Below are 23974 nucleotides of genomic sequence, written 5' to 3'. Positions count from 1 at the left end.
TCACGTGATTCCGTATAAGCAAATTTAATCACAAATTTCATTATTTATTTGATGTATTATTTTATTGGCTTATGATTTTGTTAAATAAAAGTAAAATTTTATTATTCAGTATTGGTAGGTTCTTTATTGTCAGCCACCCAAACTAAATATTCTGCATGTAATTTCTTTTGTGCTTCCCATTCCTTCTTTAATTTCTTAATTCTACTCTTAGGAAGTTCTTGTCCTTGTCCATCGAGTGTTGGAATTCCCTTTAATAAAATAAAATATAGTTAGTTTGCAAATGAGAACTTTTATGTTTATCATCTTGCCAACATTACCTGTTCATCAAATGCGGAATAGGCATTTTTCTGCTCTTCGTCTTTTACATCCTTGAACATGTCCTCAGCAGCTATTTTACCCTTTTCCAATCGTTTTTGTCTCTCTTCTTCTTTGGCTTTTGCAGTTTCTTCTTTTCTAGCAGCCTTCTCTGCTTGAGCTCTAAGTTTTGCTTCTCTCGCTTTAATTAGTTCATTCTTATCTACTAGCTTTACCAAAGCTTTGCCATCTTCCTGGTCGTCCAATGATACACCTAATTCTACCAAATCTACATCTCTTAATTTATCACTTAATACCAAAAATTCACTGTGATCCCTTTCTTGTCTAGCAAGATCACGAACATTATCACGAAAACCCGATAAAATCCTTAAATATGGAAGGACAATATCTTCCGTCTATAAAAATTTATATAAGTAAAATGTCAAAAAAACAACTCATAAAAAATCACTTAAAATAAACTTACATTTCCAACATTTTGCTGTTCTGATACTCCAAAGCCGATTTCTTCCAATGCGGAATTTCCTACAACACCGAAAATTCTTAACATTTTTGTAACATATTTTGCAACATTTTCAAGTACATAGACATTGATATTGTTTCTTCCATTAGATAAATAAATATTGGCGTTGGTAATTAACTCCATTAACTCAGACATAGCAGCTGGTGTATTTATTGAATCACAAAGGGCCGTGTGGATTGCTACTTGTTTTTCACGAAGGCTATATGAAAGAGGGGAGATCGCTATAATTTTTTTTTTTAAAAAAAAAAAAATAGTAACATAAACCTAGCTCACATACAGACTTATTATTTCTTTTTCGGGATTTCGATACCGATGTGTTCCATCTGATTCATAAGCGTTATGTTTATGTTCATTCAAAAGAGCTTTTGTGTTGATAAAGAAATTCTAATAGAAAACTCAGTGAGATAATGGATCAAAATAATTAAAAAAAAAAATTATAAATACATTTAAAATAGATTCAACGTTCTTGACTTCAACCATACTACTCTCTTTAAAATCAAGTTTAGAATCCCATTGGTGAAGAAGGAAGCACAATCTTAATTGCCTAGGCGTATACTTCTCTAATGCTTGCTATGTTTCATTGAGTCATTATTAATACATTTCATATATACTAAATCATACGAATTTAAAATTCTTACCCGAATTGTAATGAAATTCTTTAACGACTTGCTCATTTTTTGACCTTCAACATGTAAATGTCCAACATGAATAAAATAATTAACCCATTGTGCACATCCATGATAGGCCTATATTAATGATATTAAAATTATGATGAGAATTCAACAATAATAAATAATATTATATCTTACCTCAGATTGGGCTAACTCGTTATCATGATGCGGGAAGGCCAAATCAATTCCTCCAGAGTGGATATCCATATTTTCTCCAAGAATTTCACTAAATTACCGAAAGTAACTTGAATTTAAATTATCAGGAATTAATGAAAGATATTTATATTTATACCTAGCCATCGCAGAACACTCTATATGCCAACCAGGTCGTCCCTAATTTATAAAAGCGTTACAAAAATTTTGTTAAAGAAAAATATTTTTGCAAATAATTTATATACTTACCAGACCCCACGGAGACTCCCATGATGGTTCCCCAGGTTTACTTTTTTTCCACAAAGCAAAATCACTCTTGTTCTTCTTTCCTAACAATTTGCTTCCTAAACTGCCTTCACCTTCTTCAATTAAACCTTCATTCCCAGCAGACCACGGTTGCAATTTGGCATAATTATGCGCGTCCTTAGCGTCAAATGCTTTTGTATCAAAATAGACAGATCCATCCACTACATAACCATAACCATTTTCAATTATTCTTTTTACATATTCTACTATTTCAGGAACATATTCGCTAACTCGAGTCAAAATATCACATGGTCGGACCTAACAATGTAATTTTATGAGAATAGAATGACTAAAAAATTGTACCGATCTATTCTTACATTTAATAATTCCATATCTTTCATGAAATCCTTCTCCCAATAAGCGGCCAAGTCGCGAAAAACTTTCTGATCTGTCACTGTATGTCCTTTCTATTGAGTACATTAAAACAAATTATCATAACGCAATAATGAAATGTTATAATAAAAATACCATTAACATACCTCCTTATCTAACCATGATTGAACAACATCTTTAGACCCGACCAACAGTTGATGTGCTGCCTCTTGGCTTAAATCATTGTCCTCTAATGAGCATTCAGCAGACGCAACAGTTTGTACTGTTTCTCTCTAACAAGAAAAATAATAATTCATTATTTCAAAAAAATATTATTATTTTTCAGTTGACAAATGTTTAACCTACTAAAGTATTTGCATATAAAAGATATTTTGGATCCTCTTTGGAAGGAGCTAAATTAAGCGCTGGTCCATTATTTGCGACACCAAGCTTGGTTTGAGCAAAATCGTTTAATGCGGCTTTAACTTGATCTATTAATTCTTGACTAAGAGAATTTGTTACTGATTTGAAGTTATTGAAAAGGTAATTTTGACGAGCGCGAAGTATGATCTATTAAAGTAATATTTAAAATAATCAGTCATGATTATAAAAAACAATATTCGGGTAGAAATTACTTTTGAAATTAATGTCTTAATAATACCTTATCATCGATATCAGTAATGTTCATTACAAATAAAATATCATAATTAAAATAATCCGTAAGTATACGTCGAAGAATATCTATTGTTACATATAGTCTAAAAAAAAGAAATTTAATTAATTAACCAAAAAGGAAAAAAAGTAAAGTAATTCTTATGTTTATACCTTGCATGACCGATATGTGAAGAATCATAAACTGTTGGTCCACAATTGTACCAAGTTATTTGTTTTCCATTTTTCGGAACAAAATCAACCTTAGTTCAATAAAAATGAAATTCTTCATATATAAACAAACGAATATTCAACTAAATTTAAAAGCTTTAAAATCTATATCACCTTGCTTCTTGTAAGTGAATTATAAAGTTTAAGAGTAGGTAATGGCAACTTATTCTCTGGAACGTGCCATTCTGGCTGACCTTTACTAGACATAGTTGAAAATAGGTATTCTCTATTAAAATTTAAGTAAATAAAATTTCGATAACCAGAATTTTGAAAAGAATTTATATTTCTCCACAAAATATTCTGTAAGAATTTGGTATTCACCATGTATCTAAGAAAATGCATCCGCCACCTGATTATCAAATGTATACAGTAACTCAGCACACCCTAACCCTATAAACCTTGAATTAAAATCACATGATAAGATTCCGTCATCAAATTAACATGTAAATTTTCTAGCTTTTTTACTAAATGTAGTAAATTTATCAAAATTAACTAATAATATACACGTATGACATGTTTTTGACTTATTTAACATTATTATATACTAATACTTATGTCATATTAACACATCTGATATCTCATTAGCAAAAATTAATAATACTGCTGAAAAAATTCTTCATTTACAATATCCACCATATATAATCATGTATTTTCCTAAAAATTCCTAATTTTTAGGAATTTTACTGAATTAGGAAATTTTTTTCAGGAAAAATATATGATTATATCCACCATCTATAATTTTTTCAATTCAGTTATAGATAAATTACAATTGATTACTGCCACAAAGTCAGTTAATAATGCTGAATAAATATAAAATTTTGACCTATTTTCTAATAAGCGTCACCATAGTTGTTCAAACGCACAACCCATTTCAGTATTGACTTTTGTAATAAGTCATATTGATAGATAGTATTATTTGTACCTTCAGACATAATGAATTCCTTCATTGCTCGTTACTGCTAATTTCTGCAACAAGTTGCTCGAACAGCATATAGACGTCACTTAAATTGCTTACACAATAGGGCCTCCTGAAATAGTATTGATAAAAAAAGGATATAAAAAGTCGTATGATAAAAATGTATATTTAAATAACTAAAATTATGTATATTTCTAATTAGTACATCGGATGTGAGGTTCTATTATAATTATCCGGGTTCCTGGTGGTTTCCACTACTTTGTTACAGTATGCACTGAAGTACAGTTTAATCTTTTTTTTAAAAAAAAGTCAGTTGGTACCAGAGCTAAAATTATTACTGTCATCAATAAAAAAATATTGCGTTAGGGTTAGGATTAGGGTTAGTGTTAGTTAAAGTTAAGGTTAGGAGGTAACATTAGAGTTAGTATTAGATTTGGGTTAGAGTTAGGAATCACTATACCTATACACGCTGTTCAGAATTCATGAATGGAAAATTTTACCGCCATTTTATTTTTTATTTTTTTTTTTATTTTAATTAAGACGCAGTACAACACATAAATGTATAAAGTAAAACTATCTGTAAAATTATAGCTGTACCATACACAGTGAAATTCGATATAATGGAACCATCCGTTCCATTAGTAAAATTTGCCAAAAATCCGTTATATCAAGAATTCCGTTATATCGAAAGTAAATTAATTATACATTATGATAATCTCCAATTTCGATTTTACATATGATCCGTTATATCGAGGTTCCGGTATATCGAATTTCATTGTGTACAGTACATCGTAACAGGATTGCAAAATAAAAAAAATGTTGAAAAATTAGAAATGTGTGTGTGAAGTATATGCTACAGGTAGGTTTGTTAATGGAATCATTTAAATTAAACTACTAAAAAAAATACACAATAAATATAACTGTGGCCACTGGCGTGATTTATAAATTTTGTTATATATATTTACTGAATTGTATATATTTATTATGTTTATGAGCCAAATTTCAAAAGATTTAAAATGAGTGCGAATATTATCTCAATTTCGAGTAATATTGAACTTAAATAAATTCATTCCTTTATTGTTATTTTCTTGTTTCGTAAAAAAACATTTTACATTAAAATAACATAATAGGTTCCATTTTCGATAAATATAATGATTATTGCATGCTCAATTTAAACACAAATTAAAATTGTATTCAACCACTATTGTCAACGTCTATGCGACTAAAGAATGCGGTATTTAAACTAAACTCATAAACAGTTTAGTATACGTATTTTAATGTCTCAACAACAATGTTTATTTCAGTATATTGAAAATAATTACTATTTACTAATCATTACTGGAAATTAGAATAATTAAATCCTACGCAAAATATAAATATAAGCTTCTTCTAAAGGGGGCCGAGTTGCTTTAACTACTTTGTTATCATTGTACAAAACCCATTGTTGGTCTTTGTAGACGTGGGCTACATAATGACCACAATGTGGTGATGTACCTTTATGAGAAATAACACTATGTAATTGATAATTTGCAGGTAATTTTGAGTCTGAAAAAGAAGATTAAAAATAAATTACTGAATCTAATTAAAGATTTTTTTTAAAAAAAATTAATACTTGCCTCCGAAAGCACCATTACCATTGTGACTGGATTGTAGGGATAAACCTTCGTTTGAATCTTCATGACTAAATAGCCATTCAATAGCCCTTTGAACATCATTATTCTACAAGAAAAAATAAATGTAAATACATAAGAAATAAAATGTCAATTTAAACTAACAGAAATAAAAGGATGCAGACTGTTTCTCCTAAAGCTTTTTTGGCCCGACTTTGAGAGAATCCCATGTCTGTTAACTTAGCGATATCAGCTTCAGAAGGTCCCGACATATCAATATTATCTTCAAGATAAAAAATTATCAGTAAAAATTTCTTTCATTAGAAATAAGTGGATTATTACCTGGATCATCCATATGTTCAAATAACCAATTCATAGCTCTTTCAGCTCCATTATTTCCAGTAGCGATCAAAGCCTTCTTACACCTGGTTTCAGGAAATCCCATCATGATTAATTGATCAAGAGCCACTTTATCAAAGGTAGGTTCTGAGATAATTTCAAATTAAAAAATTAAAAACAGATACTTCTCCCGTAGTAACTCGAACATAAAAACATCATACACAAACCAGCAGGGGTTTCCTCGGGTAAAGATTCCTCATTTTCTTGTTTTCCATGAGCAATATATTTATCCAAATTTAGAATTTCTTTGTCAAAAAGAATAGGGACACCTAAAATATTATTAAATAAAATTGTTTATTGCTTAGACATAGCTAATACTGTGAATCATAGTATATCTTACTAATTTTGCAAGTAACATAGTTTTCACTTTCAAATCTTAGTGCCTGAACCATTAAAATCTCGGGAAATGTTACAAATCTCATATTTCTGAAATAAACAAATCCAAATAAGTTAATAATAATGATGAAAAATAAAGGTTCAGGAAATCATGATACTTTACTTGGCAGCATGAGTTTTCTTATTGCAAAATGGACATAAATATTCAACCATAGAATCTGCTGTAAAAGATTCTAAACATGTTTCAAAAGTTACGGGCTCATAACTTTCTTCAGAACCTTCTTCCGCAGATTTAATTTTACGCGCTGGCACAGGAATTGATATATTTGATTCATTATTGTTACTATAACGCACCCGTTTACAATCTAAACACTGTAAACGTTGCTGTATTGTAAACTTAAAAATCTTAGTTGGGTCACTTTCTGAATTATTAAGCTCTTTTCTCTCAATCGTTGTCATGAGATGTTGAAAGAATTCAAAAGCATCCTGATGCATAAATAAGATAATAAAGTTTTAACTATCACATTAAAATTTAATAATATATAATCTCTTCCAACCTGCTGTCGCATAGTGGCAAATTCTTCATGACCTTTTCCAATTAACGTTTTAAACATAGCAGGTGTGATACCATCTTGTCCAGGGGCTTCACTTTCTGTTTCATTTGTCTGGACAGCCTGAGAATATCGACCACTCAACAAACCATCTGCCAACTTGGATAATTGGCATTGAAGACAATTTGCTGGTTCTAGCAAACATTGTGACTGATGCTCCATCGCAGTTGGATAATATCTTTTTTTAATTGCTTTTTAGTTTTAAATGATAAATTGAAAAAAAAAAAAATTTCAAATTAGCTAATTCTGCATACCTTTGTTGAAATGCATCCAAAGAGAAAATGACTTGAAGAACAGAAGCCATATAACAACTATCCCCATTAATGCTTTGTTAGTTTATGAATACCATCATTTATTCAGAAATATAATTTGTTATAAGCTCATACCTATTTCCCAAATTTTTAAGACCAGTATAGCCAGGACCAAATAATTTCTCTAGTTCTTTGCCATCCTCAGTAACCATGCTAAAGTCAAATTGTAGATTTTGTTCAAGTTGCTAGAAAAAAATTAAATAATAAATTAAAGTGTGTCCATAAATAACAAAGCAAAAAATAACAAAAATAATTCGCACCAACTCTGTTAAGTTCTTTTCAGTTTTCTGTTGTGATTCAACGTTTATTCCAAAATTAGCCAGATGTTTCCCCAAAAGAGGATCCAATTTTGAGTCATTACACAAATAGCAATAAATATCTGTGGGAAATGTAAAGTAAGAAACTATATTTAATCACAAATTATGAACAAAGTTTTTTCGGACAAATTATACCTGCTGTTCCTTCTGGAGTAATTGTTCCGAGTTTACAAGATATTGGATGTTTAGTTTGATCAAAATGGGCTAACCCATGCCCATTTCCACCTACTCCGCCATATTGTTGTCGTCCACAGCCAAGGTTACCACAAACCAAACAAAGCCAGAGATTCTCCTTTAAATCACAATCATTACAATGTGCTAAGGCTATTATTATAAAACATAATCGCATGATTAATATTATAGTAATAATAATACCTACCAAAATGAAAAATAAACAATAACAACATTGAATTCACCTTGTGATTCTAATTTTTTTGGAGGATTCTGCACTAAATTTTGTGTATGTTCACATGCGGTAATTTCTTCCTCCCACGCTTTTATTTCAGACTGTCTTGAAGCAGATAATGAGGTCATGACCGAATCAATCACGATAGGTAACTACATTTTGAAATTATTCAATTATTCAATTTTTGAGTCAATGGCTTAAACATTTCAAAAAGATACAAATTTTAAATAAAAAGGTTACATTTCCAAGGCTTTTATCGATTTCTGCGCCACCACATGCATAACATTTTACTTTCGTAACAAATTCATATTTGTCTTTGTCAGATTCCGGTACAATCGCGAGCTTACTAATTTTTTGAGGTGGTTCTTCAGTTGCATCCGCCTGTAAATTAAAACAATATCAGTAATATCACGAATTACAGAAAAGGTACCAAACAAACTTACTCTTTTTGGCTTATCTTTTAAAAAACGATAAATGTTTAAAACTAGAGGATGATTTGTCTTTTGATAATGGACTTGAGCATGTTTACGGTCAGGACTATCACAGCCCGCATTAAAACAAGTTAAACAAACATCGATGCCTGGCGCCAAATCCTATAAATGAACTAAAATTAAACAAATTCCTCTGAGTAATTAATTACCAATTTGTTATACCTGCGAATCAAAACAAAGCGTACACTCTTCTTTGTGAACTTGAGTAGAATTTGCTACTAGACTCGCACTCGAAATATGTGGGCAGGCCATTATAAGAACTTCGATTGTTGGGAAAGAAAGAAGATAGCTGGTTGACATCAATAAAAATAACTTTAGTATCACGTGCGTTATATTATGCAATGGTGTCACAGTGAATTCTAAAATCGGGACAATTTTGACAGCTTAACTTTTAATTCTTAAACACAAAAAATCATGATAAATGCACCATGGAACGGAGAGACGTTACAAGAAGACGGCAATTACTGCAACTAGATCACCCAATTTCTTCCATTCGAGCAAAGAATAAAGGTATCGATCAGTTTATAAGTGATAATACGGTTAAGTTCATTTCCTTCTAATAAACGCTTTTTAAAAATAGCTGCTGATGAAGCAAGAAAACAAGAAGAAACAAAAAACGTATTACAAGGACTACTTGGAGATTATAGTGAGAGTGATGAAGATATTGAGGAGCAAGTTTCAAATTCACAGCTTGGTAGGCTTAGCTATTCTTGAGAGTATTAAATTATATCAACTTTTTTGTTATGATAAATTGTAAAAAAAAAAAAAAACAACAAAGAAAATAAGATAATAAACCGGTTGGTGATAAACAAGTTCTTCGTGAGTTAGTGGTGTGCTGGGAAGTGATGGGTTAATTTTATTGAACAAGAAATGACTTATAAACGTTTTTAAAAGAGGAACCAAACGGAGAACATTCTCAGCCCGTTTCTGTTCTAGAAAAGAACAGTCCGAAACCAACTCCTCCTTTACCTACAATACCATCAATTCATTCCCATCCTGTTCCGGAAAATTCTTCGACAATTATCGATCAATCCGAAGATAGCATTGAAGAAGCGTTGAAAAGTTTCATGTCTGAAATCAACGCCCTGCCCGTAATCTCAATTCATAACGATTCTTTGGTTCCAAGTGATGAATTGATTAAGAATGGAAAAGAATTAATATCAACGCAAATTTCCAATCTGGATAGTGATTGGGAAAAATACTGGCATGATGAAAATAAATGCCACTATTTTTATAATAAAATAACAGGAGAAACGCGATGGGAAAATTTTGATTCGGACTTTTCTTTGGCATTAAGTACTTCCAAAGAAACGAATAATTCGAAAGAAACTAGTTCCACAGATGTCAATCGTGAAATGGATTCTCAATCTATAAGTGTCAAGGATGATTTTACTCAAAATATATCACTTAGGGCTCCCCCATCGGATTCGCTATTACATGGACGTTCACGTGATGCTTATGGAAGACTTTCAAATCTTGCACCTATGGTAACTCATTTGAAGCTTGAAAAGCATCAAATTGAATTTGCTACTAGAATGCATGATTGGCAAGTTGGGGCTTTGAACACTCAATATTTTGAAAAAGTTATTCTTGAAAGATTAGAAAGATTATTACTTGGAGTTGAAGGTAAATGATTAAATTTAGCTAAATTTAACCGATTTTGATTAAACTTAAATTATATATATATTGTTCAAAAGAACAAGTTTCACCTACCGGATGGGTTTGTAAATGGAAAACTGAAACGCAGACTTACAATTGGATAAATTTACAAACGGTAATCTTCTAATATTCATACATGTTATACATGTTGTGTATACATTATCTCATACTTAACTTATATATGATTAGAATCAAGTTTCATCGACTTATCCGAATCAAAGTTTGTATACAATTTTTTATAACATTTAACAAAGTAATATGATTAGTCTTCATGAATATGCTACAGATTCTTTTAGTGCTTATCTCCTTTTTTTCTTTTGCTTTATCTGCAGGTCATGAACACTACCAAACCTCAGTTTACTCTACATCAACATCTACACAAAATCTACCGCCATTGCCTCCTTTACCACCTCCACCTCCACGATCTGATTCTACAGGTGATAAAGATGTTAACATCAAATCGGTGTATTCTGAAGAAGATGGGGCTAATAAATCATTAGGATTATATAATGTTAATCATCTGGGAGTACAACCCACAAGCGAGAAGAAACGAAAAAAGGAAAAAGAAACTCTGACATCTGGATTCAAAAATAAGAAAATGGTACTTAAAATTTTATAACATAATTTCGGAAATTAGGTGATTTTTTTTGATAATTTTATTATTAATAGGCGACGCTTGTTGAAAGGTGGAAGGCAGCCGAGGATTTTCTTTCTAATACTGATTGGGATGAAATTAAAAAAAGTCAACATGGAATTAATTCTTCAGATCCTGAATCTTGGATTAAAGAACAAATAGAATCTGGAGAAGCAGCAAATAATCCCAATTTAGAACCAATTAAGGGGGATTGGCGTCAAAGAATTAGAAACAAAAAATCTGACGAATAACTACTTTGTTTCTTAAAAAGTTTCTTCTTTTTTTTTTAATAAATAGAATATTGAAATATGATTTTTTATTTCATGTATTGATCATTTTATCTAAGCAATATGTTTATAAACGTGATTTAAGTTAAAATTATTATATAATAAAAGTTTTTATTGATTACAATTATTTATTTCAATAAGTAATCTTTTAGGTTCAATAATAATATAATCATCAGAATAAAAAAAACTTTTTTGAAGTTGAAAAATAAATTAAAAACTCTGAAGACCCATGTTTCTTATTATAATGGTAAATTTTAAATATCACTTATGAAATAACTAAGTCGTGTACCAATTACAAGTCCAATAATAAAAATTCATAATAATGTTTAAAGTATATATAACTTAACGTTTAATAAAAGAAATCAAAATTCAAAGTTTTTTTTTCTTTCTCTTTTTATATTTATATCCACAACTCTACAATAAGCCCTTTTATATTCCAGAAAAAATAATAGCAAAAATGAAAACCCAAATTTTTAAGAAAATATTACAAGCAAATATATATATTAGCCTCGAATGAAAATAGCCTTTTCTACACCTCCAACCCTCCCTGCACGGCCAGTTTTATCTACGTGATCAAGTCCCAGACATTCTTCATTAGATAATTTCTTTTCCGATAAGATTATATCTAATAGAAATCATATATAATTAATAAATTAAATAAGCGATTGAATAAAATATTCTTATTAACTTACCATCGTCCTCAAGATATTCCGGTTTTGCGTATGAGGCTCCAGGTACAATTGCAATTTTTACTTTCGAAAAATCTTTCTCATTCATACCAAGCCGATGTCGAAGACGTACTTTAGTATCCGCAAGTGTCTCGCCCTAAGTCAATAAAAAAATCAAAATCTTAGATTCTTAAAATTTATACTGCTAATTATTAATAAATTAATTACATTTTTAATAACAAATTTGAACGGAATTCCATGTACGCGTATCGGATCCTTTGTGAAATGATATACTTGAATAGTTCGATCATTTTGATCAGCATGAATTTCATCTTGAGGTATTTCCTATAATTAATATTTGTATATTTGTGAGTAAAATAATTTAACGAAAGAATACTCAATTCATATCAAAAAATATACCTCTGCGTATAATGTCGTATGTTCTTGTATCCTCTCTATTGGTTCGCTTCCTGTATATTCTTTTTGAATCTTATTATGATGAACATCAAATAGTCTGATTCTAGAATTTGGTGATGATGATGTCACTTTTTCATGTTTTGAGATTTCGTCTATGATGTCATTAACAACTGCATCCTTTGGAAAACCAAGTTCAATGACTTCCTGGAAATTTTTAGATGGTTATTTTTTGAACGAAATTTATAAAGTTAAATAAAATATCACCAAATAATATACCTCATCCTTAACTGTGTTTCCAAGCCAATAAACTTTAATGAACTTTTTCGTTTCTAATTCTACAATACTTATTTTCAGCATCTCGTAGAATAAAACATGAGCCGGCGGTGACAAATATGCAGTTTGAAGCATCTCTGAAAGGGTCTGATTTGTGGTTCGTTTGATGACATTTTTTGGTGTACCAGATGTCGAATGTGCTGTGGTAAATCGTAATTTAAGAGGATCCGTGTTCAAATGAGTGCCGGCTGCTCCAGCAACCTACATTAACAAATATTAAATGAAATCAGGAATACGAAAAATAATAACGATAAATCATATCAAAATTATAACAGAAAATACCTGATCATATGTCCATTTTTTATTTAAAACTATTTCAAATTCAGGTTTTGGATCCCGATCTTTCAATTTTGGCTTGAACAAAACAACAATACGTAAAGTTAATGATTCATAGAAATGAGGGATATCCCAATAACGACCAGATGTTGTATGCTCTTGGATCCTAAAAATTATAAGATATTTTTTTTATTTTTTTAATATTATTGTAGAATATAAAAAAGTGTATATAGTGTCAATACATACTCTTTTTCTGTTAAAGCCTTTTGAAAACAAATTATATCGCCATCTTGTATCTCTGATTGTTGAAAAGTGGATTTGAGTTTCATTTCTTCAATCATGTTTGGTTTGATTTCCTATAATGAAAAAATGTTTAAAAAAAAGAAAATTTATAAAACACTATATAAAAATATAATATATAATATAAACATGCATACTTCGTATATTTTCAAAGGAGTATCTGGTGGAAATTCCTTTTTCTCACATAGGACGCGAGTAATGTCGCCTACCTTACCGAACTTTTGTATATATAAATGACCTAGACCTCTATTAAAATATATTAATATATATATTAATATTTATATTGCTTATAGCATATATGCCAAATTTTAGCATAAAAAAATCTTACTCTAAAGCCTGTTTGTCAGGATCAAAATATTTGAGGAAAACCATTATGTGATTTGCTTCCGGAACTGTAGGGAACCATGTCTACAGGTAGTTTGTAATATAAGTCTTAAATTCAAAAGTAGAATATCTGAAGGACTAAAACAATTATGCACCTTGCCATTAATTGGTTTGTCTGCTACCTCCATATACAACTTCATTTCATTCTGCCGAGAAGTCATCTTTGCATGAATTTCTTCCATGCCTATTTATATATATTAAATAAAAAAATTAAACAATTGTATTAAATTATAATAAAGAAAATTAAATTAAATTATATTACTGGTATTGGTAAGAGCATCTGCTATTGGAGCATCAGGTCGAACAGTTTTATTTTGACGATTTACAAGAACCCAGAACCGTACTTGTTCAGTAGGAATATTGAAACTTCGAGCAACATGTTCTTTAAAAGAACCATAGGTATCAGCTTTTAGAATCTTATATGTAAATACATCAGAAAGTGGATATTGTCGATCATCAAAGTTTGCAAGGTCAAATCCTTGATGAACTTTGAACTTTTCAGCAGTCACAATCTATAAGTTTCAGTTTAAATTAATAAAAAGCAGTTTTCCAAAAAAATTAAATAATTAAATAAAAAAAGTAAAATAGAATTTATTATTACCTTGACAATAAGATAAAGATGTCTCTCCTCCATTTCTTTCCTCCTTCGTTCTTCTTCGGCTCTTTCTTCCTCCAACCGTTTTTCTATTAAATAGTAATAAATAGATTATGATCACTTTTTAACCTGATTAATTTAAATATATAAGCATATACATACGTAAATGTTCTGGTATATCCTCGTGAACCACAGGGGACAATATCTCATCAACATTTGATTCACGAATATAAACTAACATATAGGCATTGGTAAACCGTTTATGGTTCCTTCCAGCTGAGCGAATTGTTATAGCGTTTGCATTTGGGGATTCGCCACCATAATTATCCTCAAGTACTTCCTTATCTATAACAGGCGTGACACGGTCATCATCAAATTTAAACCTATATTTTATATTTCAACTTTAAAATGAGTACATATAACACACACACTCTGATTTGAATTAATTTTTTTCTTTTTTTCTAAAAAGAAAAAATTATTATTTAAATGGTATAACAAACCATTTGCCGTCTTTTTCAGGTTTAAGTAAAGCAAAGTAATGACCTCCATGCAAATCACCACTATGGACAAGTACGCTGTATAATAAATAATTTTTAGAAAAAGTTTAGAAATAATTGATAATGCAATAATTAATGTAAAAAATTATAAACGAACCCGTGTAATAGATATTTATGAGGACTTGATCTATCTGCATCCTCTGATAGAAACTCTTCTAAATCAATTTCCATCGGAAATTCGTGACGATCATTAATCTATATTATAAGAATTCGGTAAGAAAGAGATCATTTTATCATAAACCATTTTTAAATGTATTTATCACCTTAACCATTGCGTCCCTTTGTATATCATATTCGAATCTTTTAAGTTGTAAGTGTAAAACTGGAGGAAAGCTTTCAAAAATAACACCTTTTTTGGCATCCTGCGTAACATAAAATCAGTTAGAAGTATCTTTAATGCAAGTAACCGAATAAAAAATTAACTAATAACGTTCACTTTCAACTTACTTGCAACCCATGACCTTCTGCTTGATACTTATTATCGCCTTCCAATGTTTCTTCTTGAATATAATCCTTGAAAGAATCTCTTAAAGTCTTGCAACCTTTCACATTCAGCTGAATATCTAATCATAATTAAATTCTAATACTTATTATCTTGAACAACCATTAAACATATAAAAAATATTATTGGAGAAACACTTTATTATTACCATAATAATCTTCAACACGAGAAGACTCATAATCCACATTAACACATTTGATATAGCTCTTCATTTTACCAACAAAAAGCTTGGTAATTGCACCATCGGCTTTTGTACTCTAATAAAAAAAGATTTCACATGACAATATAGAACTTCACTAACTTAATAAACACGAAAAAAATTTTTAATATAATTTAGAGGAACTACCTTCATTTTGCCTTCAAGATTATCTTGCAACACTCTGTTAAATTCTTGTACATCGTGCTGCATGAAAGAGTCTATTGAATCCCATCCAAAAGATTTTGTTAATTCCGTTGTCCCAACCGGAGTATTTGATGTCTGCAATTGGTAGAAAACTCGTTGTAACGCCAAGGAGACGCTCTTGATTGGTTCATCATCTTCTGTGGGGATTTGGTAAACTGCCTATAATTTATAAATAAACGGAGAATATTAAATTTAGACATAAAACCATTAATTTACAATATTCTTAATAGTAATTGTACTTACCTTACGGAAATAAGTCGTACAATAAAGTGACTGTAGTAACGAATTCATGTAACACGTAGCGCCTTGGTTTTTCAATCCCACATATCCCGTCTCTTTCTTTGAATCATAACTATATGAAGAGGTTAAACACAACGCCAGAAATATTGAAGGCCATAACAAAAGAGAATATTTGCGGATCAAGCTTTGAATGATAGAAATAAATGAGGTAATATACTTGATGAAATTATGCCATAAGACACCTGTAGGATCCTTCAATACTCGTACAAACGCCGTAATATTGGTCGAATCATTCTCAATTAACGCACGCGTTCGGTTTTCACAAGGAGTTAACAATTTACGTAAATCGTAAAACCGTGTAAAACCCCAGTCCGATTCTTCGGCAGTGAATCGATGATGCGCGTCTAGAATTCAAAAATTCCAAACCGAAAAGAAATATGGCACGAAAAAAAAAACAGTATAGTAACATATACGTAGGGTGATGACTATATAGATGCTTTAAAATTTAATTCTCATACATACGATGATAAATATATTGTGTTGGATCTTCAGGATTCCACAAGACTAAAGCGAATTGAACACATGAATGCCAGCCTGCCGGAGCACCCTTAGGATCAACAAAATCAAGATAAATAGAAACGGTATCTTGATTATTATTGCCAGAGGGGAATAGTAAAATTCGCCTAAAGAAAAAAAATGAAAATCATTAAATAAGTTTATGATTTTCGTTTTTGTTGAAAATTTATTACAACACACCATTTCCAATTTCCAGCTTCGAATTCTGGCCCTGTTATCCTCTTTTCCAAATGCCGCCAATTTGTTACATGCCATGTGTCATATTTAAAGTCTTCGATCTCTTGACCTAGTTCGGGCATAATTTTATTTGCCATAGCTTCATCTGTGATATATAAATAAAATTTTGGTTAACACTAGTAATAATACTTCAGATTAAATCTATATATCCAACATCCAAAAAAGGAATGTTGAAGATGAATTTGGATTTTTATAAGGGTATATCACGTAATATATGATTAAGAAAATTATTTATTTACTATAAAGAGGTTCAAACTAAATCCAAACTTCAACAAATATGTCAGTTAAATAATAAATCAAATACAATAAAATATCTATTTGAATAATTAACATACAATCTGTGACGGGCAATGGTGTTGTATCCTCCACGTCTGACATAGGCCTTTCCTCGTTAGTTGTTTGTTCAGAAAGATCCATATTATTAGTGTTCTCGTCCTATGATAGTAAATCAGTAAAATGCATCGCAACCTATTTGTTAGTAAATTTTAAAGATCAAAATTTATGAAACGTTTTCATTATATATGATCTTTCTTATTTATTAAAGCTATAGTGTTGTAAAACCAATATGACGCGATTTATTAAGTGCTCCAAGCAAATCTGCTATTTTTATCCAAAATTCTCAAATGTTAAATCAAAAAAATAATTGACAGATTATTAACCCAGCATATTCTGTTATCAAGGCAAGCTATAAAATTAGTACATAAAATAAAGTTTAAACCATATACCATGCTGAAGTCTGCGGGAATTGTTCGCGTGAGGTAAGATAAAACTACGAGAAAGCAGACGAGCAGGAGGGGTTGTAAAATATTCTCGGGGATTATGAGGTCAATGTTGATCGATTTGTGGGTTGGAAAAGAGAAAGATAAGAAAGAGTATTGGATTCTTAAAGATTGAAATGCGAAAAAGAAAAAAAAAATTTTTTTCGTGATTTACTACACCATGGAATGGTGAGATTTGTTGAAGTATGCTGATTACACTACTAAGTATTATGCTCTTGTTACTATACTGTAGTACTAAGAAAAGGTTCAAGTTTTTTTTTTATATAATAATATATATACATTAATTTGCGACAATTGACGTATGTTATGCCACGTATATTTAAATACGCACTATCTACGTAATCACAATTTTACTAATGCGCAGCTTATTTATAATATTGAAAGGCCCAACAATTGGTCCTTTGGGAAATTTATTACGAAAACAATGAGCTATATAATTTATTGATGGCTCTGGGCAATTAATTAATTTTTTTTTTTATTAATAATAAAAAAAAACGCCGATAAAAATTATTAAAATATATATTACTTATTATAAATATAAATAAATATTTGGCTTGAAAATAAATTTTTACATCAACTCACGCAATTATAATAATAATAAAGAATTGTACAAAATTTTTTTTTTTTTTCAACTTAACAATATTTACATGACCAAATAAACAGAAATATTACCAAAATATTACTAAAATATATATTATATATATCACGAACAATATCGATACACATATACTACTATCCACAACACCGCAAGCAAATTATGAATGAAAAAAAATTGGTTATATATAATTATCTGACATACTTCTGGACCGTGATCGATCTTGATTAATTGATTTATTACTAACTGACAAACTTTTCCTACGTCGTCTTTGACCTTCCAATACATTCTTCTCATTTTGTAAATGCATTGAAAGTCCAATTGAAACACTTCTATATATTTCATTTAGAAGAGATGAACGTCTTGATTTTAAGGTATCAGAAGTTTTAATGTTCGTTTGGGAAGAAACTGAATTGGGTGATAATATTGAAGAAGTGGAACTTCGACGAGACATCGACTCAGCACCACTTGGAGATGATGATGAGGAGGCAGTAACATCAAAATCTAAATTGTCCATATATTCAGGTTCATTATGATATGGCATACCGAAATAATGACCACTCAAAGAACTCTTCAAATAATGACCTGCGGCTTGAATGATTGGGTCACCCTGATTAGATATATCTCTTTCATCAGCGCTATCAATTTCTACACCTATTTCATCATCATCTCTAACATTAACATTATTATTCTCATTATCTCCTAATACATGTCTATTAATTATACGTCGTCTTATCTTTTCCTCAGTCAGTTCACATGCTTCAATATTCTCTACAGGATTTCCATTACGTTGGCTCTTTAATAAGATGTCCATTACAATGTCAATAACTAATATCACTGAAGTGAGAATAGAAACAATGAATTGTTGTTGGAAAAATGCTAACCTCTGACTATCTGAAGTTGAGCGAGTAGTATTATAATTTGTGACAATGGCAACTTTACGAGCCAAAGAAGGCAATGAAAGACTTCCGACTACACTTTGTTGCTGATTTGATGAAGAAACTTTGACAACAGTTGAATCTCGCATCAAATAGTATCTACCATCACGCCAATCTACAGTATCGCCAAATACGGAATAAATATATAATGGTAAAGCTGTAATTTCACGCAATGCCCAAGCCATGATGAAACTACGCAAACTTTCCATCTCAATCCTTTTCCTACTTAAAGCTTGAAACAATTTAACATCAATCATAAACCAAGTGATAAGATGAAAAGCCAAGAAATTTAACGGATGAATATTCCATAAAAGGTTAAACCCGTAAGACGCGCATAATCCACAAACGATCGATTCCGTAAAAGGTTCTATTACAGTTGCAGCTGTAACAGTGTATTTACGAATGCGAGTCCAGCGTGAACGACGGAGAAAATAATCAGCAGTAGCCATTGAACCAAGAGGTTGATATGCCAGATCACTAGTCATCTCATGTTTATACCCTTTTCTCCAAAGAGCACGTGCAATGAGATTATCTTCGGCCATATATTTTCCAAATTGAGCTAAACCGCCAACACTTTCAATATCACTTTTACGGTACAAATTAGATTTTCCAACCACGCAACTATCAGGTCCAATCGCATTAATCGCCAAATACATCTTAGCGTGTACGGTGTCCATGAACATCATCTCCAATTCAGAACCAAAAGTGTCAGGACAAACGGCAAAAGGAAGGTGATGAACAAGGCCAACACCAGGTTGACATAATTTATCTACTGATCTACCTAAACATCCAAAGTCCACATAAATATTAGAATCCCAAATCCAAATAATATCATATTTTGCAGATTCATATGGGCGGATCATATTATTGATTTTCGGATTAACACCTACATCACATTCACCTATATATAATATAAAGATAATATAAGTAATGAATACATATTAAAATGAAAATTGTTTCAATTACCAACCTATAATTAATCTAGCGTCTACTTTTGGATATCTTTTCATCAAGTTTTTAACAACTTTTACAGCAGGATCATTCTCGCTAGCAACCGAAAATATGATTTCAAAATTCGGATAATCTTGTCTAAATGATGAAACCAAATTCTCATATAAGTTACAATCAACACCTTTGAGTGGTCTTATTATTGTCACTCCTGGTACTTTATCCGATGATAATTGTGAAGAATTGGACTTTTTTAAAGTTCTATATCGAGTTCGTCTAAATAAAAAGAAACATAATGAATTGAATTGATCGCGAACAACCCTTTCTTTTAATGATACTTACGCAACATAATAGCCTAATATGGCAAATCCCATCATCGTTAACCATAAAGTGATTGAGAGAACCATAAAGAACAATTGTGTTCTAGAGGATGATTCCCAAACCGAAGCAGGATGATGCATTAGTATTTGTTGGCTATCATTATAGGTCCGCATTATATAATGATGAATTATCTCAGAAGGTATATGACTTTGAAATAGTCGAAATATACTCTCATCCATCTTTAAAAAAGGGTCAATAATTACAGTATAACTTTTTAACTATGTAAAATGTGAGATAAAATTCTCGACGAATTTTGGTTTTGTCGAAGGAAAATTTGAAGAAACTCCTTTGTTACTTCGCTCAGTGATTTGAACAAAAAAAAAACTAGTATAAAAGAATTAAACTTTTCGAAGGAGCAAGAATGAATAGCCTGGTTTTATTCTAAATGTAAGAACAAAACATTTACATGGAAAGTTCAAAAGCAAAAAATTTTAGAATGTGCATGTAATGTAATAGGGGAAAAATTTTTTATTTTTATAAAAAAATAAGTACGTAATATCGTTAATATTATTATTGATCAATGATTTGTGTGACCAAAATTAAATATTACATATAGAACACACTAGAAAACTGGAAATCCCACTTTGAGGGCCGACGAATTGCCGAAGACTTGATATGACAAATCAACAATCACGAGAAAAAAAATCAATTTTGGTGCGAAAAAAATAAAATTAACCATATACTTTTGACGCATATTTGTAACTACAGAATTCCAAAAAGAGAAACATGGCGTTTATTTGCTGGGTCCTAAATTTAACTGCGGTAGACACTGCTTAATGACAACATAACCTTGCATTATTAATTTCCCGGACCGAAATATATGTAATAAAGATAATCCAATTGTTCTCCCAACAAAGAAATAATATTTATCGGGGGGATCTGGGGGTGGCTTTTTTACGAAAATTTTTTTTTAAAGTTTACAATTGAATGTATGATATACTTATTCGACACATTTGATAACTTAAATTTTGTGGAATGCATAAAAGTATCGGGAAAATGTCGGATTCCCCGTAAATATTTTGCCGGAATCAATTTAAATTGGGATATGTTAAGGCGTAATGGATTAAAGTTTCAAGATGACGATACGTTCAATAAGCACTGAACAAAGAAATGAAAGATCATTATTGTAACTAACATTACAAATCATTAGCGAACTGTTTTTCTAGAAAATTACTTGATTTATTTAATAACAATCTAAGCCTATTTTGAATGCGGCATTCTTTTTTGCTAACTCAAATTCGGGGAATTTTACAAAATTCAACAAGCGCTATATCAAGTTTTTAATATAATGTAAACAGGTTACAAATTTACTGGCGCAGTACTGTGAGTTATAATGAGATCATGTACAGTACAGTACGTAATAAAGTGTTTTTTTTTATCTATAATTGCTTTTTACAAATATAGTTTTACAGTAAACTTTATTAAATAATTGATTATATATATAAAAAAGGAAATAACAATAGTTAAAATAATTCCGGCTTTTAAATTAACTATTTCAAATCTATATTAATTTATCATTTCAAGTGAAGAAAATATTATTGTAGTTTTCAAAAAAGATGTGATAAGCTAATTATCTAAATATTTGAAAAAAAAAACAAATTTTGAATCTTTACTTATCTGTTATAAGAAAACTTATTTAAATATTTAGTTTTTATACCTTTTTAAATTTCCTTTTAAATAATTAACTTTTTTATATAATCATTCAGTAAAATTTTTAAAATCAGTTTACTAAAAATTTACTTAAATTATATATAAAAAATTTGATCCTTCTTTTTATACAAAAATTTTTTTTATAATTATATTATAATAAAACATTGATATTTAATAATAATATAAAATTACATTAAAAAAATTATTTAATTAATAATTATTCAGTTTTATATATAAAAAATTTGAAAAATAATAATATAAATTAAAATTTCAGTTAAATTATAAAATATTATATATACTCATTCAAATTTAAAATTGCTTTAACTCCAATTTCAAATTTCAAATCCAATTCTAAATTCCAAATTTTCATATAATATTAAATGACTATCCCAATCTATAAATTTCAAATTAATTTATTATAACTTAAATTCTAAATTTCATATCCAAAATTCCAAATAAATCCAATTCCAAATAATTGTATATAAATAGAAATTTCCATTAAAATATATATATAATACCAGAGTTACTGGTTATATAAAAAATTGTAAAATATAAAGTAAATTGATTATTATTCCAAATAAAATATTAATTAAAACATTTTTATTTAAAAATAAGCAATAATAAAATTATTTTTTTTTTCTTTGCAAATTATTTATTATGATAAATAAATAATTTATTATAATATAAAAAATATAAAATAATTATAAAAAATATCTATATAATATCTATCAACTACTTATTCTATTAATAGTAACCAATTAAACATATTTTATTAGTGAAATATTTATCTATATATATAGGTTTACATTGTTTAACATTCACAACATAGTAGAAATTATATGATTTTAAACAAACAATAAAATTATTAAAATTAAAATTAATATAATTTATTAAAAAATTATTTATAAATATTTAAATTAATTACTAACTAACATTTAACTTATTTTTATATTACAAATATTATAAATTTATAAAATATTAGATTTTAATATTTTGTCTTTCAATTTTAAATATTTAAATTATTTAATTTCATTAAATATCTAAATATATAGTTTATTTAATATCATTAATTTTAAAATTAAGTTTATATTTATTCTTTTGAAATTATTTACTTGGATTTTTTTTTTATTAATATTTTTTAACTTTAATATTTAAACAAATTTTTTAAATTTTTATTTACAATTTATATAAAATTATAAATATATTTAATATTTAGTTATTATTAAAAAATATTAGTTTATTAAAATTTATATTATTAAATTTATTTTAATGAAAAAAAAAATTAAACAGCTATTATTTATATCTTTATTTTTATATATAATTAAATTAAATAATTTACAATTAGTATATATTAAACTTAGTTATTAATTTTACTGTATTATTTATATAAAAAATTAAAAATTAAAAATAGTATAAAAATAAAGTTAATATATATTAATATAAAAAAAAAAGAAAAAAATTATTTGAAATTCTTTTAAAATTTATTTTTTTAAAATATTTACATTAACTTACATTGAATATTAATTTTTATTTTTATAAAAAAATATTAAAAATTATATACAGTTAACTTTTTATAAATGCATCCTCTATAAATGCACACCTTCTATAATGCACCTTTTATTTAATTTCAACTTGAACTTTAATGCTAAATGCATTGTTTATATATATATATATTTTGTAAATACACTTTTTATAAAAAATTTTATATAGTTTATATTACCTTAATTTTAGATTAATATCATATAGATTTATATATATTTTATAAATGCACATTCTCTTTAAATGTATTCTTATATCTAGTTTCAGGGAATGTATTTATAGAAAGTTAACTGTATATTATTACCAAATATTAATTTTTTTTAATTAATATATAAGTATAAGAATTATATTAAGATTATTTATTTTCTTATTTTTTAATCCATTAATTTGAATTTAAAAAACCTTTTTTAGTGGCAAAAAATTTTGGAGATTACAACAGAAGAATCTATAATAATTATATGTTTAAAACAAAAGCAAATTAAATGCCAAGGTGAAGATTTTATTAGAAATGTATTACAAG

At 28.8% G+C, this 23974-nt stretch overlaps 5 protein-coding genes across 6 annotated transcripts; 1 reads left to right on the top strand and 4 right to left on the bottom strand.

Moving 5' to 3' along the window:
• Positions 1-14: 14 nt before the first annotated feature.
• OCT59_009275 (uncharacterized protein) lies at positions 15-3480 on the bottom strand. Its single transcript, XM_025321242.2, has 15 exons — positions 3274-3480; positions 3103-3191; positions 2939-3035; positions 2644-2847; positions 2445-2570; positions 2283-2372; positions 1909-2223; positions 1799-1839; positions 1645-1732; positions 1474-1581; positions 1280-1405; positions 1113-1219; positions 779-1034; positions 318-710; positions 15-248 (listed from the first exon to the last, which is right to left on the bottom strand). The coding sequence occupies exons 1-15, from the start codon at positions 3364-3366 to the stop codon at positions 102-104; spliced, it is 2280 nt and encodes a 759-aa protein (XP_025169433.2). The 5' UTR covers positions 3367-3480; the 3' UTR covers positions 15-101.
• A 1645-nt stretch (positions 3481-5125) lies between these two features.
• Positions 5126-8808, bottom strand: OCT59_009274 (uncharacterized protein; the record flags this gene model as incomplete). Of its 2 annotated transcripts, XM_025321241.2 has the most annotated exons (16): positions 5126-5620; positions 5692-5794; positions 5871-5968; positions 6028-6171; positions 6252-6353; positions 6425-6510; positions 6584-6906; positions 6978-7209; positions 7286-7342; positions 7418-7527; positions 7603-7721; positions 7795-7983; positions 8076-8217; positions 8306-8446; positions 8509-8658; positions 8719-8808. In XM_025321241.2, the coding sequence occupies 16 exons, from the start codon at positions 8806-8808 to the stop codon at positions 5430-5432; spliced, it is 2277 nt and encodes a 758-aa protein (XP_025169432.1). In that variant the 3' UTR covers positions 5126-5429. The 2 variants fall into 2 exon arrangements, with proteins under 2 accessions (XP_025169432.1, XP_065999870.1); XM_066133431.1 differs by having other exon boundaries at positions 5692-5968.
• Positions 8809-8936: 128 nt separating this feature from the next.
• OCT59_009273 (uncharacterized protein) lies at positions 8937-11271 on the top strand. Its single transcript, XM_025321240.2, has 7 exons — positions 8937-9066; positions 9137-9250; positions 9451-10182; positions 10254-10330; positions 10405-10435; positions 10548-10816; positions 10885-11271. Exons 1-7 carry the CDS (start codon positions 8985-8987, stop codon positions 11098-11100), a joined length of 1521 nt encoding a protein of 506 aa, XP_025169431.1. The 5' UTR covers positions 8937-8984; the 3' UTR covers positions 11101-11271.
• On the bottom strand, positions 11219-17352 carry OCT59_009272 (uncharacterized protein; the record flags this gene model as incomplete). Its single annotated transcript, XM_066133430.1, has 24 exons — positions 11219-11761; positions 11829-11961; positions 12033-12149; positions 12225-12425; positions 12498-12755; positions 12837-12996; positions 13077-13186; positions 13268-13376; positions 13459-13538; positions 13610-13698; positions 13777-14026; positions 14116-14198; positions 14272-14492; positions 14610-14684; positions 14764-14861; positions 14930-15028; positions 15114-15229; positions 15317-15425; positions 15515-15730; positions 15815-16215; positions 16334-16494; positions 16568-16709; positions 16960-17059; positions 17350-17352. 24 exons carry the CDS (start codon positions 17350-17352, stop codon positions 11640-11642), a joined length of 3453 nt encoding a protein of 1150 aa, XP_065999869.1. The 3' UTR covers positions 11219-11639.
• Positions 17353-17837: 485 nt separating this feature from the next.
• OCT59_009271 (uncharacterized protein) lies at positions 17838-20444 on the bottom strand (the record flags this gene model as incomplete). Its single annotated transcript, XM_025321238.2, has 3 exons — positions 17838-19837; positions 19907-20160; positions 20227-20444. 3 exons carry the CDS (start codon positions 20442-20444, stop codon positions 18180-18182), a joined length of 2130 nt encoding a protein of 709 aa, XP_025169429.2. The 3' UTR covers positions 17838-18179.
• Positions 20445-23974: the final 3530 nt, after the last annotated feature.

This window comes from Rhizophagus irregularis, chromosome 17 (genome assembly GCF_026210795.1).
Source record: "Rhizophagus irregularis chromosome 17, complete sequence".
Classification (NCBI taxonomy): Eukaryota; Fungi; Glomeromycota; class Glomeromycetes; order Glomerales; family Glomeraceae; genus Rhizophagus; species Rhizophagus irregularis.
This window is presented reverse-complemented; position numbering and strand designations above follow the sequence as displayed.